We start from the raw sequence: 23593 nt of genomic DNA, 5'->3' as shown, positions 1-23593 counted from the left end.
TAATAATTAAATTTAATTAAGATTTCGTGTAATTCAAGATTAGCTAACTGATAAAAGCAAAATATCCGTTAATTATACAATAAATTCAACAAATTAAAAAAATTCCGATTTAAATAAAAAAATCGATTGATTTGATTTTTATAAAACAGATCAGAAAAGTGCCAACACTGCTTTGACGTCAAACCTCAGATGACGTCGGTGACCTATGACGTTAGTTTAGGTTCTCTTTGTTGCGAAAAGTACCATCCTAATAGTTATTTTTAAAGGCGATTATTGAAAGTCGCTTATTGTACTGGAATTGTCCAATTTCTAAGGTGGTAAATGAGAATATATATAGGTGACTTACATTTGCTTTTGTCGTCCAAAAAGATGATCATTTCGAGAGGTGTTCCCGGCGGAACATTTAACGCCGTGTCCACCACTCTTCCGTTTTGGCGGACGGCGATGTTTAAGTAGGGAACTGGAGCTCGGGCCTCGATGTACTCCGTAATGTTTATAAACCTACAACCCATTCCGGGTAAAAAGAAATATATCTTTTTAGTATCCAACCTGAGGGATAAACTTTAACACGGCTCGGGGATTTCTGGAAAGGGCTTGGACTATTTATTGACCAAGGGAAATCCTGAAAGTTCTTAGAACAAGAATCCATTAACGTAACTTAGAAAGATTTTGAGTCTGCTGGCTTAAAAAAAGGTCTAAGAGACTCCCGCGAGAGTCCAAAAGCTAGACTTGTTTGTTTGCATTTGTTTATGGTTTGCAATTCTAGAAGGTAACTTAAACCCGGATGTTTTAGAGGTTTTTTTTTCTAAATTGTTAGTGTCAGAAGAATATAATATATATCTTAGAGAGATGAAACCATCTACAAAGTTATTTCTTTGAATCACGTACTTTACCAGGTTCTCGTAGATTTTTCTAAACAAGTTCCTTTACGAAAAAAGGGTACATACATCACATACTGAACTTTTTAAACTATTACAAAAGTAAAAAAAGGTTTATAAATAAGTAAATATCCAACGCGGTCGAGACTTTGTGCGAGGAGGTAGATCCAAGAACCGAGGGGCAGGTCACTTCCATTTCGGCTGCGTCTTAATCATAGTAAAATGATTAAATCAGGGTAATCGTGATTAAATCCGGGTAATCAAGATTAAAAAATCTAATCAAGATTAGAAAATCTAATCACGATTTAAACGAGATTTAATCATTCGAATCATGATCTAATCTTTTTAATCAGGATTTAATCATTCTAATCATGATCTAATCTTTTTAATTAGATTTAATCATTTTTATTAGATTTAATCATTTTAATTAGATTTAATCATTTTAATTAGATTTAATCATTTATATCACGATTTAATCAATATAATCGGTCGAGTCGAGAATTTATCATTAAAATCAAAACTAAAGTACGATTTAATCATACTAATCACGTAATCATTTTAATCACGATTTAATCAATATAATCGGTCGAGTCGAGAATTTATCATTAAAATCAAAACTAAAGTACGATTTAATCATACTAATCACGATTTAAATTTTGTAATCAGGCTTTTATCATTTTAAACAGATTTAATCATTTTAATCAGATTTAATTATTTTAATCAGATTTAATCATTTAATCATGATTAAATCAGATTTAAACATTCTAATCATGATTAAACGTGATTTAATCAACTTAATCGTGATTAAATTGAATTTAATCAAAATTATCACGATTAAATCGGATTTAATCATTTGAGGGGTGCGTCGTTAATCAAGGAAGTGACCTGCCCCTCGCCCATAATATACCGCGAAACTGAAGAAGGTCCTATAGTTGGATACTCGTAAGATGTAAACTATGTCGCGGCTTGAGCTTTATCGCGACAGTTTTTAGAAAGTGTTTTGAAGTTTCTTATTAAGTTTGGGAAGTGGGTAGTCTAAATTTGAGATTCGCGCCACTTCAACCCTTTCCGGCTCTATTTAAGGTTCTCCCTTATTCTATTCAGTTGAACGTGTCTTTGCGACGGACGTACTCTGGTTCTGAGAAGTTTTCCGGAAGCGTGTTCCTCTTCGTCCTGTTGTCGCTGATGCCAGCTCTGTGTCGGTGTCCGGGCACGAAACACGTCGCCAACACCACTTCTTTTGACTTCTTCGGAGGGTGAATTATTATCCTGTGATAGTATATTCGGTCTCCCTAATATAGGAGAAATTCAGAAATTAGTTTGAAGATTTTTCTCTCTTTTTAGATGAAAACCAAATAGTGTTGTAAATCAGAAAATGACCGTGGACTTTTTTCCGGAAACTTTTCCATGATTAGTCTAATCAGGAAACTATAGAGGTATACACTTGGAATGTCTAAGGTTCCATTGGGACGGTGATACGAAAGCGCGTCGAGGAAAAGGCGGGGCTTAACTACGTCAAGTGTAAGACGTAACACGACATTTCAAATTCATTGGCTCGAGGAAAAGAATGCGTCGTCATGGTAACAAATAGGCGATCTTCCCGCGCAAAATAGGCTTATAAAACAATGGATTTAAAAACCTCAATTTGTTATCGTACTTAATATTTTAAAGTAATTATAATGTTTATCGCGAAAGAAGCGTAGTGATACCTAATTTCAGGTATTTGTTGGGTATAAAAGAGATAACCAGGTAAGCTAATAATATAATAACCATGACTAGGCTTAATGACGAGTTTTCGTCGAATTAGGGTAGCGAGGCGCGAGAATTTTTATCGTGAGTTTCCCCGCTTTAAGACACGCCCATTTCTACGAGCTTCATCACGGCCGTAAAAATCTTCCTTAGACATTCCAAGTGTATATAGTTTCCTGGTCTAATATATTGTTGGCAAATTTAAATAAAGCGGAATTTTCGCCTCATTTTTTCGAATCTAACAGTTAAATTAAACCTCTAGACTAGTTTAAACTGATTAACAATGTAACACTATTAATTTTTGTAGTATGTTTGCTGATATTAGACCTTTTATATCGATAAAAAGTTGAAAACATGAAAAACCCTTAAAAAGTAATTTATGTTTAAATTTTTTATTTCTCCGGAAAATTAACAACACTAAAACAAAATTAAAATGCATCTTTTTAATAACTAGGTTGTTTCTAGAGCCCGATACTGAAGCGAAGTAAGCTAAATTGCTCATTTGTTTTCTGATATAGTTAAAAATTACGGTGAAATTTGCCACCGACCAGTCTAGAAAATATTACGGCGACGAAAACGTAAAAAAGAAATATCAGCCAAAAAAGATAGCAGGTTCGTCTTATCAAAAATATATAGGAATTATAGGAAAAAATCTCAAAATTATAGAATAATTATAGGACTAAATTACCAATTTAAATGAGATTTATAGGGTCAAAATATAGAAATACGCGAGTTTCATAGCATGTATTTAAAATGAGTATAATAACAATGTAAGGCAGATCCGGAAGAAAAATTTAAAATGAAATATATTTATTGTTGCTGTGAAAATTTTATCAGTTTTAACAGAATGTGCTAAAATTATAGGAAATATAGCATAAAATATTTTCAATATAGGATTTTATAAGACCATTTCAGAAATATAGGAAATATATAGTCATTATAGGAGCCCTAGCTGTTTTCCAAATTAATATAGCATCGACTAGTATAATTGGTCTTTCTGTAATATTCGTGACCTAAATCTATTGCTACGCCCTCTTTTGGCGGTCATCGAAAGCATTGAAAGGTAGCAAATAAATAGGCGTTATTCACTGGCTAAGCGTTATAGTGACCGGGCTAGGGTAAACATTACACCTTGGACAAATAAACTACTTCATGCAAATTTACATTGCGTGCCTGCCGCTTGTAGCGCCACTGTGTCTGATATTGGAAATATTTCCACCCAAATATTGAATACTCGCGCAATATAAGAGAAGTTAGGCATCTAACATTTTTAAACGCGTGTTTTGTATTTAGGTGGAAACGTTCCGCGGTTCTCTCGGTAGGAGCGCTGGCTCGCGATTCGAGTCCATTAAATTATTTGTTAAAGGTTACGAAAGCACCTTAGTAGCTATGGCGCCAAAGTGCTACCTACACTAATTTCGTTCGAGGTAAAATCCAAATACTTTATTGATAAAAGCCGCAGTTCTTTGGGCAGCTGCTTCTAAATTAGTAAAAAGGATTTTAAAATTCGAAACGGTTGAGACGTGATACTTTAACGAGATTTGGTATCACCCATCTAATTTAATGGGGTAGGTACATTTGTTCGAATTTCAATCGTCTGAACGGTGGAGAAAATGTTCGAATTTCATTCGTCCGAACCGCAGAAATAACATATGTTTCAATTGTTCGAATTGAACAACTTGTTTGTTTCATTCGTCCGAATCGGTGGCATCACTTGTCCGAATTCTGTCGCTAAATTACTATTTCTTATTGCTGAGAAAGATAACTCTTGTTAAATTCAAAATAAAATTATAATGGATATAAGCATTATAATGTCAAATCATTTTATCCTATTATGTCCATTTTTCCTTTGGCCGATATAGTAAGTGGGAATTGCGTTGAATGTTGTGGATATTTTAGGTTAGGTTAGGTTAGGTTAGGTTAGGTTAGGTTCACGTTAATGTTACTATTTTCTTATATTAACAATATTTAAAAAAAAAACAACCAATTCCTAATGTTCGAAAAAATGGACAAACGATTATTCGAACAAATGAAATTCGCCAGTAAAGTTAACCTAAATTGAACGACTAAATCACCAACAAAAGTTGTGATAAATTTTTCGGGTAAATGAAATACGTTTTCGGACATACGATCCTGTTTTCCGGCATTCGGACAAATTATCATTCGGACATTTGTACCACCGTTCGGACGAATGAAATTCGAACAAATGTACCCAAGTCGCCTCAAATATCTTAGGTTAAATATTGATTTTTGAAATCTGGGCTGCGTCATGAGCTAGTAAATCTCTAGTGACACTGACACTGAAAATATCATTCAAATGGCCTAACGTTTACTACGTCTACGACTATTATGTAAAAACGTTTGCGGCGGTTGGTGTAGGCAAAATGATGGACGCGACAGTTACGTAAAAGACTAATTGGATAAAACGTTTTATTCGCGACCGAAAGCTATCACTACGCCCTCTTTTGGTTGCCGTCCAAAACTAAATAGATAGCGTATTAGCAGACGCTATTATCGTTTGGCAGCCAGTAACATAAAGGCTTCACGTACAGTGTAGCCGATGCCGTTGCCGCCGTATTTCACATAACTTTCCAAGAATTAGCCTTAGTAGGGTCGGGGATATCTCAATAGAAAGGATATCACGCAATCGGTAGCCCGTTATGAATTTTGGAGATCGGGGGCCCTCAAGCTGGTTATTTGCCCATTTTTGTGATTTTTTTGTGATTTTCGACTTTAAATCTACAATATTCTTAAAAATAGACCGTCTTGGTTGAAAATTATATTTTTAGTTAGTGCTGATAATTTCTGAACTGCGTTTACGGTTGCATTAAGAAAATTTAATATTAAGTGATAATTCTGGCCAATTCGCTGGACCCCGTGGATGAATGACAAGGTAATTAGGATCGTTATTAATGCACTAGGTTGTTGAGAAAATTAATGTAATATGGTTCATACTTAATGGACAAGATGATTAATTAAGCGTGGGCATGGGTTTTTCTTCGAGTTAAAATTACTCTTTGGTTGTTACTGCTTAGTGGGTTAGTTATGTTAAACGAAAGGGTGATTGAGATAATGTTTTAATACACAGGGTGGTTGAGAAACGCTCATTTTCGATAAAATTCATCTAGGGTTATTATAGTACGTTTATAAAGTTAATGTACAAGATGATAAAAAATTTAAATTTAATATTCAAAACATATTAAATACAACAGGGGATTGTTTGTACTCAAATTAATGTCCGTGACACTTTGTTATGGTACGCAATTATTATAAATGTTAATAATTGCATTTCGTTATAATTTTACACTGTTTTGCGTTTCTTCTATGATCGAATACAATATTTGGTTGCAGGACGATTTGCGTTGCGTTGATATTACTGTAGAAAACCAAATGTATGTAAAGTTATTTCAGTGTGAATATCTCGACTTTATAGTCGGTAATATAGAAGCTTGGCTCTCGACGCTCGCTTCACTTCAATTATTGTAAAACGGTGAAACTAATTAAATTTCCCGGTGTAAAGAGTACACCAAAATAGCAAAACACAAAAGCACGCAACGGGAACACGATATCGCATTAAGTGAAGAAATAAGATCTAAGGAAGACAAAGAAATTTGACATTTTCCAATTAACATTAGCGGTAGTTAGGGTCCTAGAGAGAGAGAGAGAGAGAGGGAACCGAAGAGATGTAGAGACGGAAAGAAAATTGTCAAACATCACGAACTTAAGAAATCCTTTTCATTTTCTTGTTTAAACATTTGCTTGACTTTTTTGGCGCCCCCCAATTTTATCTCTCCTCTTTCAGTCTTTCTTTCTCTCGAAGAGTACATTTTATTTTTGCATAGAGAAAATGGTGAGGGGGATGCGAGTGACGTAACGGGGGTAGAGGGGGGCACTTTGTCGGGACGGTCCGTCGCGAGGAGGCGGAGGACAGATCCCGCTCTTGGGTAACGCGCGGGGAAGAGCGCTTGGAAGAGAAGACACCTCTCCGGTCTGGCTTCTTCCTCTTAAGGCAGTGCCCCCGGAGACTGGCTTTTCTCCGGACAGAGAGGCTTAATATCTTGTCGTAAGAAATGTTTTTAATTAAATCCGCCGATGAAATGACATTCCGAGCGCGCACTTCCTCGCCGGAATCTCATTTTATATCCCTTAAAAAGCTAGACAATTAAAGAGGAAATAGACAGTAAAAAGGATAAGCACCGAGCTACGACACCGACCAAGGCAAAAATTCAACGGCGATTTTTTTATTTTATCTTTGAGAAATTCTTTTGAATTTTTGTTGGCTCTAGGCGGGAGTATGCCCATTGAATTTCCTTGTGGATTCTAAGCTCTCATCCCAAAGCCTTTAATCTCTCTCTTCTCTCGTTGCCTTTTAAATCTTTTCAATTTAGAATTAATAATAAAAGGCAATAACCGACGTGGTATAGGTTTTTATATGTCGCCGATATTTAAGGCGATTGAACCCGACTCTTAACTCATCCGTCTGTAAATCGCCCCCAATTTCTTACCCGCCTCCTACATCCTCAAATTACACACCTTGCTCAAATTCTAACCGCCAAAAACATGTTTCTTTGTACAATATTTGATAAATGGTTGTAGAAATATGTTGTTAGCAAAAACTGGAAAAACGATATTTTGAACAACAATAATTTTATACCTACTTTAGAAATTTCAACTAAAAATATTTTTCATTAAATATAAATATAATAATAATTGGGAATATTGAAGATTATGTTATAGCCAAACAATGTAATGTTTAACTTAATTGGTTTCACCATGGGAATATTGGAGATTATGTTCTAGTCAAACAAAGAATATATCAACTTAAGTGGTTTCACCATGGGAATATTGGAGATTATGTTCTAGACAAACAAAGTAATGTTTAACTTAATTAGTTTCACCATGGGAATATTGGAGATTATGTTCTAGTCAAACAAGGAATATATCAACTTAATTAGTTTCACCATGGGAATATTGGGGATTATGTTCTAGTCAAACAAGGAATATATCAACTTAAGTGGTTTCACCATGGGAATATTGGAGATTATGTTCTAGCCAAACAAAGTAATATGTTAACTTAATTGGTTTCACCATAGGAATATTGAATTTTTTAACGTTTTTGAAATGGAAAAACAATGTAAAGCCCATATATTTGGCTTAACTTATTTTAAGCAATAAACTACTTAAGGAAAAAGCTAATGGGCAAAGCAAATTTGTTTGGCCCAAATGTGGTAGAAGTTATTTATATGAGAAAAAAAAATTATTTCGACCATTCCTTCCAGTGATGGGCACGCTCGGCTAATTTTAGAGAACGTTTGGAGTTATAATGAGCGGTAACTTTCAATTAATAGAGAAGGGAGCTGCCTCCATACTTCACTATTAATGAGAACCTAAGTTTTATCTTGATTAAATGAGCAGAGAATTAGCAGACAATGAGCAGAAAATGAGCGGAGCTTTGAGATGAGCGCTTCACCATTATCTAATCTTTTACATTGATTTTTCAGAATTTAATTTAATTTTTGTAGTTTCAGAATTTATTAGATAAAATGGGTATTATGATAGAATTAGTTTAAGTTTTCAGGTTTTTTTTTAAATAACTCATTCAATAACTATGCTCGGTGAGCTCTTTGGTGAGACGAGCGTAGTCTATTATTTTTTTATTGAGCTGAGCGTGAGATAGCTTTAGCAGTATTCAATTCGATATTGAGCGAATGAGTAAGCAAGCACTTTAATTAGATTAAAAGTAGACAAGTTATCAGTTGGATTTGAGTGGGTAGAAAAGATAGACATTATCCGAACCGCTCTTAAGAAGAGCTTGAGAGACAAATATGCCACGTTAAAATGAGCGGCTTGTGAGCTGAGGTTGAATTTTCAAAAATGCCCATCGCTGATTCCTTCCAGCTAGCTGCAATGGCGTTCAATAAGTCGATCCCCCCTCTCATGACGACTAGCGCGCGCCAAGGGCCAACGTGGTGCTCTCCGACGAATCTATAGAAGGCGGTAGTGTAATTACAAAGGTTTGTCCGCTATGACAAGAATTTACAGTAGGTAAATTTCGGGATGGTCAATCAAAAGGGAGTTGCATATATAATTCACGACCGAAGCGATTCTAGGTGGCGCTGCAGCGGCACGCTCTTCCAAAGTTTAGAGGGAGATTCTATAATCCAGCGTCTGCTATTGCCAAATTGCATAAAAATGCCCCAATCTGGTAATAGTAATAACAATGGACAAAATACAAAAAAATGTACAAAATACAAATATGAACCTATTGTACTTTCTATCTCACCGTAGGGCAGATAACTTCGATGATTAATTATGCACCCTTGACCGTTTAAATCCGATTAAATCACGATTAAGATGATTAAATCACGATTAAGATGATTAAATCACGATTAAGATGATTAAATCACGATTAAGATGATTAAATCATGATTAAGGTTATTAAATCACGATTAAGGTTATTAAATCACGATTAAGATTATTAAATCACGATTAAGGTTATTAAATCACGATTAAGATTATTAAATCACGATTAATATTATTAAATCATGATTAAACTGATTAAATCGTTATTAAAAAATAAATGTATTCCAAAAATTAGATCGTGATTAAATCGATTTAATCACGAATAAGTCGATTAAATCACGATTAAGCTGAACAGAATTAATCCAATTAAGTATGCATCTGCCCCTCGCTTTTAATATGCGTAATTGCGTACCATAGAACGATTTTACGCTACTGGCTGCTAGCTATCTAGTTTTCAAAGGCCACCAAAAGATGGCGTAACGATAGCTTTCGGTCGCTAATATATATGTGTGCATCTCCATATTCTGCTAATGTTATTTCTTTAGCCGAAGGTTGTTGGTAAGTTATAGTTCAGTTGGCATAAACTTAATTTTCCCAGGCATCAACTTAATGTATCAAAATACATTTATATAGTGCTTGGCTAAATAGCTTTCTAAAACTATTGGTTTAAAAATCCAGACGGCGGGTACAATTCTTACATTTCATATCGTTACGCGTAACAATACACCGAGCAATACACGCTTTAAATTTTTGGAAAGGAATTCGCCCTAATTAAAAACTTCCTCGATTCATCAACAGAAATATTATAAAACGTCTCATACATTCTACCCGAAAACCTTTCTACATTTTTCGGTTTAACTTCTTAGTCATTATTTAGAAACGTAATTTAAAACTAGGCTTTTTGTAGGGTATTTATATTTAAGAATACTGCGTGTAAATATTTTATACAAAGCTAACCTATCAACGTTACAAAATAGAACTAGGCCTACAATACAGACGCGTTTTCAAAAAGGCTTAGAGGCGGATTACGTAGGGAGGAGCCAGGGTATAATCTGGCGAAGGAAGGCCCATTACGTTTTTCTAAAGAAAAGTATCTGGCAAAACGAGTGGCCGAGTAGGCTTATAGATGATGAGACGAGATACGCAGAGTACCGAGAAAAGGAAGCACCTACCGTCATTTTATTCTCCATTTTGAACATCCCACACTGGTAAATGTTGTCTAGAGGCAAGTTGAAAATGACTTTGCCTTCTCGGCCCTCCGGCTTGCATCCTAATAATCGATGAAAGAAATAAATATAAAAAAAGGAGAAACATTTCTTTGGAAGAAACGAACGGCAGAAATAAAGGGGGGTGGATGAAACTTCCAGCTCCCCTGCCGGTCGTAATGGTCAAAATATCGGGGTTAATTTATAGAATACGTCCTTATAACCCCGGAGTCCCGCATCAGAAAAATAAATTGCCAAATGTTCAGTTGTCCTTTGACTTATGATCCACGCTCTATCTTTTGTCGTTGGCCCTCTGTTTCTATTTTCTATGGTCAAAATAAAATCGTTTAAGGACATTTCGGGGTGGGGGGGGGGGGGGCGGCGAACTTTCTATAGGAATGGGGGAGGGTGTACTTTTTTCTCTACTGGGGAGTCCTTTGTTGTAAACTGATAGACTTTGAGGGACGTTGATGTAATAGTTTTCTTCTCTTTATATCGAAGGATATATTCTTTTTCTGGGGTTTCTTTTTTCAAGAATTCTGGCAGTGCGGTAATAACGGTCGTATTTATCATGCATTGTGTTCGCCGCCATTATAAGAGCCAGGCTGAATTGCTATTAAAATTAATCTATAAGTTGTCCGAATGAGGTCTATTTCGCGTTTAATGGTCCAAATACTGACCTAGAAGTTAGCTCCTTTCAAGATAAGATTTTCTATACGTCTCAAAATGAGAGATAAAAGTATGACCAGTAAAGCTTGTCCGTGACGTTCTGATATCGGAGTGATTAAGAGTAAGACCGCTTTCATCCCTTACAAATATTTTCTAAAGAATTTCTATAAAATCTTATAGAAGTCTATAAATAGTATATGTTTTTATTTTCTTTTAGAGAGTTCTATAAATATTTCTACAGAATAAAAAACAATCTATAAAGCTTTTTTAATTAATCTATATGATTCCTATTACATATCTATAGAAATTCTTCAGAGTTATTAAGACCGTTCATCCCCTATGAAAATTTTCTATAGAAATTCTTCAGAGTTATTAAGACCGTTCATCCCCTATGAAAATTTTCTATAGAAATTCTTCAGAGTTATTAAGACCGTTCATCCCCTATGAAAATTTCTATAGAAATTCTTCAGAGTTATTGAGACCGTTCATCCCCTATGAAAATTTTCTATAGAAATTTTTTGTAATGTGCATAGTCAAAATGATTCCAAATTTCCACAATAAATATCCAATTTTAGAATTTGTAAAAGTAGTCTGCTTAATCAAAATACTCTCGGTCGTAAGTTACAGCCTAAAACATGCAAGTACAAAAGCTGTCTGCTATTTCCAGACGTATTTAGTTAACAATGTTTAATGTAGGTGGCGCAATTTTTCTACACACGAATGAGATATAAATACCTGGATAATCTTTGAGATTTTCAAGGTACGCTTGTGTTTCTGTGTCGTTGAGTGTTAGGGTCACCCTCATTGAATCTCCTGAACACGTGACGTCGTATTCAACTGCAAAATAAACAAAAACGCAAATTCAGTAAATAAAAATTATTATTATTATTAATATTGATTATTATTAATTTTTATACTTAAATGGTAAACGTAGACCCATTTTAAAAATATAGCTCGACACATCTCATAAGGGTGTAATGCCATTTAATTACCCAAAGTCTTACGAGATGGCACCAGCAGTCGAAACCTTCGAAATTTCAATTACATAAAAACCGAAAAAAATATTAATTTTTCGTCTTTTTATGTGGACTTTTCCTAATTATATTTTTTTTTACACAAAATATCGCATAAAATAGTGTTAGAACTAGCTTTGCATGTTTTATAAAAAAATCAGTAACTACTTATTCCCTTCAAACAAACAAAAAACGATTAAGCTGTCGCCATCTAGTGTAAATAAGAGACATTAAAATTGAACCTCTAAGGGCTCTAAACTTTTGAGGTTCTGTACGCAATTTTGGAATTGGTCTATTATGTTGAATGCGTTAGGATGACGCGATTATATAAAGGGGTCAAAGCGTATGGTCAATGGACGTTGAGCAATAAATGGCTAGATGGAAAAGTCCAACTAGGACGTATCGAAGAGACCAATCAATAATAAAGGACACACAACAAAATGTCATTGCGTCTTCAGTCACGTTTTCCCTTGATTTCCTGAGGGCTAGATTTACTCGTTCACGTACACCTTTCCGTATATTATTCTCGATTATTTCTTTCGGTTCCATCTTCCTCGAGAGAGGAACCTATAACACCCCCTTTTACGCACTCTCGCCAAGAGCCAATTTCCGAAGATCTAAGCAAAAGAAGCCCGTAGAACTGAAAGCGAAGAAAATGTATAAAAAAATTCGTTTTCCCCCCTCGATTTCTAAATAACAGTTTCTTCCGGAAAGCCAAGAAAATAGTCTTTCTCGTATGCAGAAATGACTGTAAGTCCGAGCCGTCGAGCGTAGGAAGTTTATTGCGGCCTGGGAAAATAGCCTCCTCCGGGCGAGATGAAAGCAATGACATCTATCGACCGCCCTCGGACTTGGTAGGTACCACCGCTTCTCGAAGAAGGGTCAACGCGTAGGCTCGCCATACAGACACCAACATCTCGTATAATAGGAGGTTTTTTCTGGGAATTTTTAAATAGAAACCTGTACCTACTAAGGGGAGGCGGCTGACGTCTCTTCGAAGGAACACCCAAAATTTGAGTGTAGGGTGTAGATAGAAAGAAAAAATATACGTAAGCCCCTTAGTATGTCCCCCCCCCCCTCAGGCGAGAGCACTTCTAGCCCTTATCACACCCACTGGCTTTGGTCTTTACGAGAAAAAGGTGGTACACGTATGGGTGGAATGAAGACCACACCTTAAATAACCTTAAAATGTCTCGCCAGACATTGAAAAAATACGACGCTTTTAAGATTTAAAATGGGTTGGGTCACTTTTATTTTATTTGTTGGCCAATTACGCACTTTCCCTTTTTTTCGGTTCGGGTTTGCAACATTGATTGTAATGTGGCACGTTTGTTTCGTTGACCTTTTCAAAAATGTTACGCTAATAATTCAAATTGTATTTTTTCTATTCAGCCACTCGTCTTTTGAAAGCCTACAAAGAGCTTATTAAGTGTCTAATTTATCTCAAAGGCTTACAATCGAAAGGCATTAGAGAATACAATTTATAGAAAGAAAATACCAAATTAACTTATTTATATTTATATCATAAGTAACATTATTATGGTAAGTATGGCAATTAGCAAAAAATATTAGCCCTCTAATGTCTAAACGATAATATACTACTCAGTTCGATTGCGGGTATACAAGTCGGAGCTAAGAGTGAGTGTCAATGTAGAAAAACAATTCAGTCAGAAAATTAGCATAAAAACAATACTTATGTTTATATGTAAATTCCGAGTCTTATAATGAAGCCTTTTTAAGCTTTACGCGATTCTATAAGTCTGATATACGTATCCAATTTATAATCGTACGACGAAAAAGAATCCCAACTGTTGAATTTTGATATTTTAGCAAACCATTAAATAAGGCTGTTTTTACCTCTCCGAGGGGCTTTGTACCCTAGGAGGGGTTATACAACCACCGTGTCTGTCTGTGGGTGGGTCTGTCTGTCTGTCAGGCTTGCGAACGCATTTTCGAGGCAAAGGGTAATCACTGCGTACGCAGTTTCTTAGAATCAGGGAAAAGGCTTTTCCAAAAGCGCCCTCTTTTTGTCATTGAATGTAGTATAATTTTTTAATCGGCCGGGATTCGAACCCGAGCCCTCTTGAACGACAGGTGAGCGTTCTACCGCAGAACCACGGATAGAGTTACGCGTCACTGAAAATTAAAAATTCTTCCGAGGAGAGGTATATTTTGGCTTGCCAACTTGTTTTCTCTCCAAATTACATTTTTAATGAAAGATAAAAAAAAACCTTGTATTTTTTTATTCTAGCGCCGAGTAATGAGAACTCTGTCAGTGTTTTTGCGAGGGGTGATCCGTAACATCGCGATCCGTAGACTGGCCCAAAATATATCGTTCGGATGCGAGAAGAGGATGCGAGAATTTTAACGCTCGCCGACATCGGAGAAGGAGCGCTGAGAAAGCAAACGTTGCCCCTTGGCTACTCATTACCGGAAGAGTCGGTATCCGCTGCCGGGGATAGTTAGCTCTATATTCCTATTTTACGGGGAAGCCCGCTTTACTTCGTCCACGACGTTTTTAGCCCCCTCTATCCGTCGTAACTTTCCCTTTCTCTCTCTCTCTGGCGTGGATGTTGCGAAGATCCTTTGGGAAATACTAGCAAAAACTCTTTCCTTTCAAACAAAAAACTCGAGAATTAACAGCGCGCCGAAATGAGATAGCGGAGAGAATGGAAGAAGTTTTGGAAGCGTTTCGTTAGCGTAAATGACGGCTTCTTTGGCGCCTCGGAGCGATAGATCCTTCGTGAGAAACTCAGCCGCAGCACCGTTCAAACCGCTCCAACTTGGCGGATGGAAATGACGTTACTTTATAGTGACGAGTGGTTGCCTATTGAATTAACTATATACTTCGCCTTCGCCTTTGGTTAACGTTAGCGAGCCGGTTGTTAAGGAGAGCTCTCTAGAAATACGCCGTTAGGCCTTTCCGGCTCTTTTTATTTAACTTTTACTTTTTAAATTGTCTTAAACTTTTGTACGTTAAGAGAAGCTCGAGAACTTTTGTTGGTGTATATTTTTCGAGAGAAAAAAGTTCATAATTTTATCCTCAAGGAAAACTGAAGTATTTTTTATTCATAATTGGAAACAATCGTTCTTGGATTCTGGCACACTCTGCGTTTGGCGGTTAATACGAATTGATCTCCTAGTACGATAAGAAAATATTTATAATAGTTGGGACGTGTATGGGGAAAAATAAAGGTACCGAAAGTACAGTTGGTCTCCAATTTTTTTATTTTATTGCGCGCAATAAAGACCGTTGGTTTTTTAAAAACGTTTTATTTATTAATTTATGCGCAAGTAGCTTTAATAATTTTCTAATACATAGGTATATTTATTTATTTATGTAATATATTTTAGTCTAGGGGTCGGACATTTACCAAAATCCCGTACACTTTGTCTAAAATCGCAAAATCTTTTAACTCTCGCTATGGTAAATTAACATTGAAATCCCAAAATCACTTCAAAAAGTAATGATAAAATCGCCAAAATCTCTACGAAACTATGCAATAAGGAATTTTCCACCCACTATTTTATTTGAAACAAATAACATTAGCAGAATGGGAATACTTATCTCTAACAAGGTAAGAGTTACTTATGGTTAAAGCAAGAAGTATAAAAATATCCGACAGATCCTAGCAAACAAAAAATAAGAAAACAGCCCAAAATAGCTCTACTATAAAAAATGCACTTTCCGCTCTTAAGCTCGAGTAACTTTGAATACACAAACCATATAGTTGATGATCAATTTTTTGCGGACAATAGGGCCGGGTCCGAGGCGATAGCTTTCAAATATTTCAAATTTGAGGCGGCTTTGGGCGTCCATCGATATCGTTTCTAATTTCTAAAGAGGACCCGAATAAAAAGGCGCTCCTTAGCCTCCTTATCAGGTAAGGCCACGAAAGCGTCTGGTGGGATGGAAACCATTTACTATATATATACGTGTTGCTGAGATATGATGGATTAACTGTATAAAGCCGAGATTAGCCCGTGACGAAAGAAAAACACACGACGCGTCAGAAGACGAAGGCAGATTAATAGCCCAAGCAAAAGGTGCTACGATAAGACGAAAGCAACCTCCAATCTCTCCGTCGTCGAACCCCCAAAATTTTAAACATTCAAGCTATATTTGCGAGGGTGAGGGAAAGCCGGCTCTATACGGAAGCTGAAAAGTGGAAGGAAGCTTTTCATCAATTTTTCTACGCCTCTCTCGACGTGATTTCATCTTTTATTTCGATGGCGCCCTTCATTCAACGACGCGCGATAAAAAATTCAAGATCCCCCCATTATTATTTAGAAAGAATATAATCTCCGCAGGCGGAACTAAAGGGTGACGTTAGCTATAAGCGCCACCTATTTATTTGATCATGTATCTTGTATCGTTCGGAGAGGAAGACACGGTAAAAAAATAGAAATAGTAATTGCAGGGTCGTTCTGTGTTAGCCGTGAAGGGTGTAAACGTTATAAGATTGGTTTGGTTTTGCTTTTTGGACACTTTTTGCGGTTGATGGTAGGGATTAAACGTTACAACGCGTAGTCACTCTAAGTATAAATAAATATATTTCAGGAAATGTAGTAACGCGTGTTAAAATATATAATAAAAATAAGCTGTTAACACGAGCTACGTTTTTTTTTCACGTAACTAGACACGACGACCCCTAGCTTTTGTTGGTAGTAATGTCAAACTTGTTGATACGTCATCAATTTTGAAGTTTATAATTCCTTCAACTATTTAACTATTAAAAAAATATTACAATTCTTAAATTCCACCATATCAAATAATAATAATAATAATCAGCTATAGGTTAATAGCCATAAGGCAGCACCTTAGGCCAAAGTCATCAAGCGACTTTTAAAGACATTAGTTCAGGTGGCCGGGTTAAATTGCAAACCCTTCGTGCCACGCGAGCCAACAGCTCCCTACACTAACTATTACCGTTAACCTCAACAAGTTTTTTTAGGGAAGGGGGAACCGAAGAGCTCGGGGGAAAACACATTAAGCCAGTGGGGAGAGAACTTGCAAACTCAACGCGGAAGAAGTTGTTCCAATTTTATATTTCAAAATGCTATAAATGAGAAAAATTCAAATAGAAAAATTGCTATTCAATAATACAAAGTTGACTTTATTTACCTCAATTGAGAAACTTCAACCAATAAAATTCGAAATTCCCAAATGGATTTGGATATCTTTGCTTTTTCTAAGGTAGCAATTGAGAATAGCTATGACTGGTTGGGCTTCCCCGCAAAGCGCCAAAGAATTAAGAGAAAAACGACATCATTTATATTTCGTTTGCCTTTCCCATTTTTGAGAATGTTTCAAAGTTTGTATCTTTATGTCACTGAAGTTAGAGGCAAACGAAATAAAAATGGACCCGTTTTTATTTAAAAAAAGTACTAAAAATCTAAAAGAGAGATAAACTACGCGAATACCCTTTGCAAGGCAGTCCATAGGTGGTTCTTATTAAATAAACATTTCGTACTGAAATATTCAGGCGATTTAATGCTCTGGCTATAAAATAGCAAGAATCAAGAAAGGAAATCGGAATCTCACGGCATACGAATGTCCATTTCAAACAAGCTTGTGTCATGGCAGTCGCGTTGAGATAGTTGAACGGAATTCCAATGCTCAAATTTGAGTTCCCTTAGATTCTTGTTCCAATGCTCAAATTTGAGTTCCCTTAGATTCTTGTTCCACGCTCAAAATGAGACCCATTAGGTTTTGTTTCACGCTCAAAAATACACCCATTAAATTCTTGTTCCACGCTCATAAAAGAGACCCCTTTAAATTCTTGAGCCACGCTCATAAAAGAAACCCCTTTAAATTCTTGTTCTACGCTCAAATCTGAGTCCACTTAGATTCTTGTTCCACGTTCAAAATATACCCCTTAGATTATTGTGCCACGCTCAAAAGATACCCCTTAGATTCTTGTTCCACGCTCAAAAGATACCCCTTAGATTCTTGTTCCACGCTCAAAAGATACCCCTTGGATTCTTGTTCCACGCTCAAAAGATTCCCCTTAGATTCTTTTTCCACGCTCAAAAGATTCCCCTTAGATTCTTGTTTCACGCTCAAAAGATTCCCCTTAGATTCTTGTTCCACGCTCAAAAGATTCCCCTTAGATTCTTGTTCCACGCTCAAAAGATTGCCCTTAGATTCTTGTCCCATGCTTAAATTTGAGTTCCCTTAAATTCTTGTTCCACGTTCAAAAGATTCCCCTTAGATTCTTGTTCCACGCTCAAAAGATACCCCATTAAATTCTTGTTCCACGCTGAAATCTGGGTCCCCCTAGATTCTTATTCCACGCTCAAAAAAGAGACCCCTTAGAATTTTGTTCCGTGCTCAAACAAACTCTAACGTCTGCTAACAGACTTGGTTCTAACGTAACTAGCACCAATCACCCCTATCCTCTGTTAAACCTGGTTTCAGAAATTTAAAATTCAATTCTTTAATCCACTATAAATTTCGTATTCCCTTTTAAATTAATTATTATAATTATAAGAATTATTTATTTATTTTTATGATTAAGGTTTATCCACGTACTGTTTAGTATTAATTATCATAACCATTGAAATTCAAATGAGAGAGTGAACTTGATTACGACCAGATCGGTGAGCAAAGAATAACCGCGAGTCTCCCGAATTGATATAAATGTAAGACGAAGGGATGCTGCAGGATAACATCTCGTATTTCGCGAGAGGATTTTTAGGGATTGTTCGACTCCTTTTTATACGTCGCCATCAAACAGTACAGTATCGGCGGAGGGTCTCGCTTTTTCAAATTTCATTGAAATGTAAATTTTTAATACAAAACTAAAGGTGGAATCTCCTCAGGGAATATATCCGAATAGACGTACATGTATCCCTTGAAACCTCTCTACGGAAAGGCCCTCGTATTTTTGTTCCTCGCTTTTCAGTTTCAGTTCTTCGGCGAAAGTTGATGTATTTGTTGGCTCGTGCTAAAAGTAGTATATATTCTACTCTATTTTATACTACCAGCTAACGTTCCTCTTATGACGTCAAAAAGAGGAGGTGGTGTGGTGATTACGTCAAAGCTACAGATTATGTTTATGGCGCTCTCTCTTTGACGTCATACCACTTGAGGGGGGGGGCAAAACATACCATCGTAACATTTTTATTAGACCTTCGGGGGGGGGGGGGTAGTAACCAAAATCACACTGGCCGAGGATCCTCTAGTGTTATAAATGCAGCTTTATAAACGAAGAAAACACCAGGTGTTCACCCCCTTTTTTGTCATCCCCCCCCCTTCTCGTTGTACGCGTTAAAATTATTTTCCGACGTACGACTCCTTACCATTTCTCCATGGCGTTCAATTCCCTTATTTAACTACTTTGAGACTTACTATCGTAAGTAGAAAGCTAATTTGGTTCGTGAAACATTCTCAAGAAACAGCTAGGCCGACTTGTTTCGGTTGGAAAAAATCTCATGCATGATTCAGATACAAAAGGCCGCGAAAGGCTCTAAAGCAGATAGAATTCTCTATCATTCTCGAGCCGGCACGGTGTCCAATTTTACATTCAAGATCTCTATTTTAATGTAAAGGCCATGGCCTAGTCACGCACTCGGCTCGGGCTGACGTACATCGCGCACTCTACCCGCTCTCGAGATAGAGAAACTATAAGGCGAGTATAAAATGATTGAATTTGAAAATAGTGTAGCTAAGTTTAAAGCCTTCTAAGATGTCGGCTCTCCGGGGAGAATCGCGGCGCATTCCGCTCTTATTTTATCTTGTTATATTCTATTCCTTCTTCGACTTTATCCGCCATCCTGCAGCTATTAACTTGATGTAATTTGAGCCACGAAAATCCTTAGTTCGTTCTTTCACCTTTTCCCTGATCGATGGAGACTAGAAACGGCTCGATTCTTAATCTTATTAATTTTTTACGAGAATCACTCCCTCTCGAATATAACATCACTTTCCGAAAGATGTTTTTAACCTGCTCTTCCGGAAAGTACACAAAGAGAGTCAATTAATTAAATTTAATTTGGCGAGTTCCCTTGATGTTTTTTTAAATTAATCTTTTTTTTTAGTTTTATTTATCGAAGAGGCAGAAATTAAAAATGATAAAGTATATTTGCCGTTTAATTTAATTTAATTAGTTCCACTTTTTCTTAGACGTAAAAAGATTTCAAACAAAATACATTTTTATACATTTTTTATATTAGTTTTAAACAAACTAGCTTAATTAGTTCATTTCGTAAATTTTTGAAAGATAGAAAAACTTTCAAATGTATATCAATTCGTTAATTGAAATGATAATTAATTAAAAGGTGCTAATTGAAATTTTCGATATTAATTTTTAAAACGGTTGTTATATGAAGTAGTTAAGCTTGCCCTACTTGCTTAGTGGTTAAGCTTGTAGACCCATTTTTAAATAATATGGCCAAGTTACTTTATAAAAAGACGTATTGTTGCAAACTTAATGATTTTAATCGGCGACTGGAAATCATTTTTTTAACATTGGATTTCTCCCCAAAAGAAATTTTATCAATAAAATCAAATACTTAATTCTAAATAAATATTTTTTATTAAATATTAAAAACACGACATTAATGCGTAAATTATACGTTTGGACACAAAATTGTGCCATTGTCAAGGCGAAAGATAATAAAAACGTGCATTTAATTAATATATTTTAATCCATAATCTTCAATAGTTCCAATCAAATTAGTACAAAATCTTTAATTAAATACATTAAATTTAGATTTTGGTTTTTTACAACATATTTTGAAATTTAATAACCTTTTTCATACTTTTTCAAAGATCAAAGTGTAACATCAGCGGTGAAAAATTTATCTTAAATTTGTATCGATCTCTACGATACATACTCGTTCTGTTCAATAGACGTAGGTAGATAGATTCAACCTCTGGACACATCTATTATCAGCCACGCGTTCAAGACACCGTGTTAGTCATACCTAGCTAGGCCTTGGTTTTAAAAATCCCACGTGAAAGGGTTGAAATCCTCGCACGAGCAACACGTGGGTGTTTGATAAAGAGGGGGACCTTGCTCTTTTTAAAAAGACGCAATGTACGCGTAGAATCTAACTTTAAAAGCGTTCGTCTAAAAAGGCTGCTAAATTAAAAATTTGCGACCTTGAATCAGTGACGTTTGGGTAGCCCTTTATACGACTATATTTTCTCCCATCATATTCATTTATACCAGAAACTGGTTGCAGATGCGCGCCTAATGTTATTTATACTCGTGGGCCTACTGGGAGTATTCGGGAAAGCGCTTTTCTGAGATTTTTCGTCATTATTTCCGTGAGAAAACTAAGAAAGTAGAAAACACGAAAAGTTGGCTAAAATATCCATTATTTGGGTCATGGCAAAATCGCTCCATTGCCAAATAAAGATGGAAAAATACAGGTGCTGCGCCGGTTTAGACTGGAAATATTTATTAATCCCTTCTAATATTTCTATAATTTTTCTATAAACTTTTATATAAATATAATGAAAGTCTAAGACTTTCTATTATATCCTTGCTCGTCACATCATTGGCATACGTCATAGCTAAGCTCCGCCTTAAAACGTTCGCCATGATATATATTTTACTACGCCACAAATCACAAGACAGACACTACGTGACCATATTCACTGCAGGAAAATAATAACTTGACCACCATAGGCGTTCAAATGTCATGGCGGACCAAAACTCGTTACCATGGCAACGAAAATAGGCCACACCCACGTGCAAGTTAGGAAAATATACTATAGACTAGAGTTTGCTGTAAATATTTCTGTAGAAAATAACAAATGACAGAAATTTCTAAAGACCGTATAGAAATTTTAGTCATTCATCTATAGGGTTACGGATATATTTCTATAGAATTTTATACATGCCCACGTTCACGTTCAGAATCAAAGCCCTTAAGCTCTCTATAATCTCTTATAAAATACAGGTATTTTAAAATACGCGTGTTTGTACATGATGATTGATGAAATATCTATGAAAATCCACCCCAACACGTTAGGTCGTTAGACTTTATTCGATTCAAAGGGTCACTTTATAAATTATGTTTTGAGGAAATTCGGGGTATTGAAAATGTTACTATGACGTCATATATACGTCACCGATACCGTCAGTTTAGGCGTAGCGTCTATTGTGAAATGAGGGGTCATCAATTCCATATTTTTTAATATAGCATATTTAAAGATGACATAAATAATAACCTAAGGCACCACCCAAGCCTTTTAACTTCAACAAGTTTCTATGGAAAAGGGGAAACCGAATAAAACTCTTTTAACTAGTAGTTAGATAATTTGCAAACTCTACGCGGAAGAAGTTGTTCCGAGTTTTAACAAAGTGCCACAAATTGGAATCGAACCCGCCTTCTCTTGCTCCGAGGAGAAAGTGCTAACCACTCCGCCATTTCAACATTTGAATTTAGTTAAAATACGCGAAAAGATAGAAACGTCTTTAATAAAAAGGTGCCCAAGAAGCTAAACCGTAATAAATTTAAATTAATGATAAAACTTACGAAATATTCGAACTAATAGGCCTTCGAGAATAAAAATTAAAACGGACCAAATTGATCTTCAAGTCAAAAACAAATGAAAATGGAATGAAAATAGCCAGACCGGTTCCGCCCTAGTTGGAACTCATCAGTATTGGTTTGATCTTAAAATTCATTTAGTCATGTTAGGGTATAAAAGCAGCTAAATAAGTCTGCTATATTTCACAATGTAAAGCTAGGAGCAACCAACACAAGGAGAAGGAGTGAGTGTTGTGTACAAATTACATCGGACGAACCTTTACGCTGAACGTTTTACGGAAAGGGGGAAGACAATTTCCACGTGTTAAAGCGTCTAACCAATGAAAAGTGTACACAAGAAAATGCAAGACTTTTCACGGGTTGCGTTCTCCTTGTGTGGAGTGCTGCGTTTGTTGCTCCTAGATGTAAAGGTACTGTCAGCCACAAACGTAATATCTGGCTTGCGATAAACCAGAAAGAGAAGTTAAGCCTAAACATTAATAATTTAAAAACGAGTTGCGTAGCAACGAAAAGGCGAATTGACGGATTTTGAAATGACGTTTTAGCGCGCGACACTACCGGTACATGTCTTGGGCACACAGCCTTCTTTGCGTGCTTTTTTGACCATAACATGTAGAGGTATTTTCACGCGCAAAACGAATTTTAAAAGCCGTCAATTGTTGGTGAATGAATTGTGAAGATTTAGCTTTTTCATACCTTTTCGCGCATTTTAACTGCTGTTGGCTCGCGTGGCATGAAGGGCTTGCCACCACCCTCCTACGCATTGTAGCCCGGCCACCTGAATTAATGACTTTAAAAGGTGGTGCCTTGGGTATTAGCCTAGCTGAGCATTACGATAGTTCATAGGTGATTTTTATAAAATTTATCATTATTTTAATGTTGCACTGATTTTTCAGTGTATTAGAAAAACTTCACTGTGTAGCACTATCATAAGTCTATATTTAGTTAAAAATAAGTGTGTTTCTTACTGTAAGCCATTTCTACAATTTCCATAATTATGTCTACCAATTTACACGCTTACGGAAATAATTAAAGGTTTCTGGTATTATTTAAAAGAGGCATTACCCCCAGTTTTATAGTCCTAACGAGCAACAAATCTCTCCAAAATAAAGCCCACTTTCTATTAAATTTCCAAATAACTTTTAGCGCTTGAAGAGGGAGTGGCCAGAAATTTTCGGTTTGTGTTGTATCAATTGCGCTTTTGCCTCTTATCTGACTTTTGTACGCGTTATATATTTAATTGAGTGTTTCAAAAATCCTTTTGTTA

At 36.0% G+C, this 23593-nt stretch overlaps 1 protein-coding gene across 1 annotated transcript in view; it reads right to left on the bottom strand.

The window, feature by feature from the left end:
• Positions 1 to 23593, bottom strand: part of LOC149922310 (uncharacterized) — a 123774-nt gene that overhangs the window by 19376 nt on the left and 80805 nt on the right. The window contains exons 2-5 of the mRNA XM_090163631.1: positions 11540 to 11641; positions 10103 to 10200; positions 2010 to 2170; positions 347 to 501 (exon numbers count right to left, since the gene is read on the bottom strand). Of these exons, the coding sequence (XP_090019757.1) occupies positions 347 to 501; positions 2010 to 2170; positions 10103 to 10200; positions 11540 to 11641 (516 nt within the window). The remainder of the gene's footprint in view (positions 1 to 346; positions 502 to 2009; positions 2171 to 10102; positions 10201 to 11539; positions 11642 to 23593) is intronic.

The sequence above is a fragment of the Leiobunum rupestre genome, chromosome 11 (genome assembly GCF_980474605.1).
Source record: "Leiobunum rupestre chromosome 11, qqLeiRupe1.1.hap1, whole genome shotgun sequence".
Classification (NCBI taxonomy): Eukaryota; Metazoa; Arthropoda; class Arachnida; order Opiliones; family Sclerosomatidae; genus Leiobunum; species Leiobunum rupestre.
This window is presented reverse-complemented; position numbering and strand designations above follow the sequence as displayed.